We start from the raw sequence: 3,401 nt of genomic DNA, 5'->3' as shown, positions 1-3,401 counted from the left end.
TATTATTGAATATGTTCTTATTAAAAGTCTAGTTTTTAGAGATATTTACTTTAATATATATTTATAATTATTATATATAAAAGTTTAATAGTTTTTTTAGATGCATTATAGGAAGTAAGTAAAATACACCACTAATAATAATGTCAAAGTTCCTGTATTTGAAGGAGAAAATTATGATTATTGACCTATAAAAATGAAAACTTTCTTTACCTCCTTGAGTGTCTCAAAGTTCATACAAATGAAGTATGATTGTCAAACCACTACAGCTGCATAACACAGACGAAAATCACATATGACGGAGTTTTTGGGATAATTCAAAGAAGAGTCTCATTAACTATATTTTTGAGAATAATAAGAATATGAACAACCAAGGAAGCATGGAATATTCTTCAACAAGATTTTGAAACATATTCAAATGTAGACATGAGTCCAATCTACACATAAGGGATTGACAGTGGCGGATCTTGATCAAGAATTTTGGAGGGGACAGAATAATATAACTTTTTTTTTATCATTTGATTGGATCATTAGTATAACACTTTAAAAAATGACTCTTCTACAAAACAATTGGATAGTTAGATTGGATTATTAGTATAATGCTTTAAATACTTTAAAATTTGTGAAGAAATATAATTTAATTTGTTTTCATCTTCACGTGTAGCTTCCCTTTTACTACTTCTACAAAATAAATTCATTATTTTATTCTTCATCGATATGTTTTTTCTTAAATATATTAAAAAATAATTTATCATAATCTAATAAAATATTGAGAGACATAAGTATTAGAAGAAAAATATATTATAATCAAGTCACAATTAAAAATCGGTTATAAAAAAACACATAATGCATGATTTTTTTTCTTCTATAATCATAAAAAGTAAGTATACAAAAGGCTCATGAGATAAAAAATAATTTTAATAACTATTAAAGTTATATTTCATCATCAAGTAAGACAAGATAGAGTTACATTTTTTTTTCTTCGAGAAATGAAGGACACAGATGAGAAATGAGAACAAACATAAGGAGTGTGTGTCTAACTTCATTTTTCTTCAAAAAAACATATGATAGTGAGATATGAGTACAATTTTGTCAAAATTGTAAAAGGCAATGACAGAAGAAAATAAAAAATATTTTAATAAATGTTTGGTTTAATTACTCTTTTGGTTATTGTTTCCAAAAATGTAAGATGATCTTCCAATTCTTTTAGTTTCAATTTAATGGCAATTTGATATTTTTAGACGAAAACAGATACTAAAAGACTAATTAAACCTAAATATTTTTTTATTTTTTCTTATATTGGATTTTATGTTTTATTATTTATTAACATTAAATATTGTATTTTATAAAAGAAATAAAGAGACACAATTTAATTATCATCAATTTTTAAAATATACCATTTATAATTTTAAAATTTTTAAAATTTTTAAAAATTAAAAAAATGGATATATAATTTTGAAAAAAATCAAAAATATTGGGGGCCTAGGCCTCTCCCTGCTCCTATCATGCTTTGGGGATTGACACTACTCTTAACCCAAAACCTTGGCAATAAGTTTATGGACCTTCATCCTTATATGTTATTCAACTTTCTTAATTTTACTCAATATGAGACTTAAACTAACACTTGAATTCCCAACAAAATGGGAAAACATTAAAAGTTTTAACTCTGTTGAGATGCTTCAAATTTGTGTTTCTCAAAGTCTTACATATTTTATACTTTTCCTTTTTATTTCGTTTCCATGAAATATCTATATATAAAGTGCATCACCCAAACAACGAATTTGAACTTTATTTATCCCAGAAGTTATACCAATAGCTAGAGGGAAATTCAAAGTTAACTCATAATATTCAGCAATCAAAAAGGAATGAATTGTTTCTTCAGCAATCCATTCTCATCAAATCTTGAATATTCAGCTATATATATGACCCTACAATCAATAATTATTAAAGAAGACTACACAAAACAAACAAAAAGGAATCGATGGAATTGCAATCAAACCTAACTATGAGAATTTGGCAGCCAAAATTAGAAACAGAGGAGACACCAGAATCACACTCCCTACTTGTTCATCTTCCTGGTTTGTATACCTCATCATCATCCACAAAAAACATGTTTTTCTTTTTTTTTTCTTTTTTTTTTCTCTAAATTCCCTTTAAAATAAAAAAGAAATATTCGTCAACCATTATTTCTCATACTCTTTGCACCTCCATACATTTTTTCCTGCACCTCCATATTTGTGAAAAGATTCGTTTGCCACTATTTTCTTCCTTTCATCTCCTTCTTCCTTCTCCAGTTGGCACTGCTCTCCCTCATGCCTTCTGCCCCACCGTAGGAATTTTTGAGTATATAAGAGTGCAAAAAGAAATCATGGAGGTGCAAGAAGAAAGAGACCACTTGTGATATGTTGGTGTAACCTTAATGAACTTTTTTATAAACATTTTAAGAGAGAGAAATAAGAAAAATAGCTAAAATAACTTTTTTAAATTTATTTTATTTATAAATTAATATAGAAAACGTTTTTTTCATATAAATTAGACTTGTCTCATTTTCTTATTTCTTTTTTATCTTACAAGTATTTATGGATAAAAAAAACTGATGGATTTTACTATATTTTCCGAAAAAATCTCTATATAGAGGGAAAATTTGTTTCTGTAATAAGATATCATATATCTAACTGTTATTTTGTCTCCCTAGGTGCTTATGAATTTCTTGGGTTTGTTTAGGTTATGCAGAAGATGATATAGGTGCTGAATTCGAGTATGATTATAGAAGAGTTAGGGTTTTTGGTGGACGATCACTTGGAGATAACAGATCAATCCGCTTCAACATTGCATATGCAGTTCCTATGAATTGTGACGTGAAGAAGCTAAAGGGTGTGTTCAAAGGAGAAATTTATAGCATTATAATGCCAAAGGTAACCATATCAAGGGAAGTGCAAGGTCAAATCGAAAACTGTGATGAACCAAAATCAATAATTGAGAGTCAAATAACTTCACCAAAAAGTGATTCTGTGCCTCAAAAGCGTGAAGAAGGAGTTTCAGAAGATGGCAAGAATCAAAGAAAAGTGAGGTTTGAAAGTAGTGAAAAGAAAAGGGTTGAAGGGAAAGAAAGAAAGGAAGAAAGTGAGAATGGTTGTGCATCAGGAAAACCATATATTGAATGCAAAGAAAAAGAGGAAATGAATGGTGAAGTTGGTGATATTGGATCATCAAAAAGGGTTGGGATAAAAGGGTTCAATGAAGAAGAAGATAAGCATGTGTTATTGTATACTAGTGCAACGGTTCTGGTGTTGGCACTAGGGGTTTATGCATCTTACAAGCTTCGTTCTTTAGCTAGAACATAAAGATATTCATCTTTTACGTATGATTATGCATATAAACATATATTTAAAGCCATTTTATAA

At 28.3% G+C, this 3,401-nt stretch overlaps 1 protein-coding gene across 1 annotated transcript; it reads left to right on the top strand.

Moving 5' to 3' along the window:
* Nucleotides 1–1,960: 1,960 nt before the first annotated feature.
* LOC114170637 (uncharacterized) lies at nucleotides 1,961–3,401 on the top strand. The gene is made up of 2 exons (XM_028056161.2): nucleotides 1,961–2,075; nucleotides 2,722–3,401. Exons 1-2 carry the CDS (start codon nucleotides 1,979–1,981, stop codon nucleotides 3,339–3,341), a joined length of 717 nt encoding a protein of 238 aa, XP_027911962.2. The 5' UTR covers nucleotides 1,961–1,978; the 3' UTR covers nucleotides 3,342–3,401.

This window comes from Vigna unguiculata, chromosome 11 (genome assembly GCF_037176805.1).
Source record: "Vigna unguiculata cultivar grain cowpea cultivar isolate G323 ecotype 2 chromosome 11, ASM3717680v1, whole genome shotgun sequence".
In the NCBI taxonomy this organism is placed as follows: domain Eukaryota; kingdom Viridiplantae; phylum Streptophyta; class Magnoliopsida; order Fabales; family Fabaceae; genus Vigna; species Vigna unguiculata.
The sequence above is the reverse complement of the archived record's forward strand: the minus strand, read 5'-3'. Positions and strand labels throughout refer to the sequence as shown.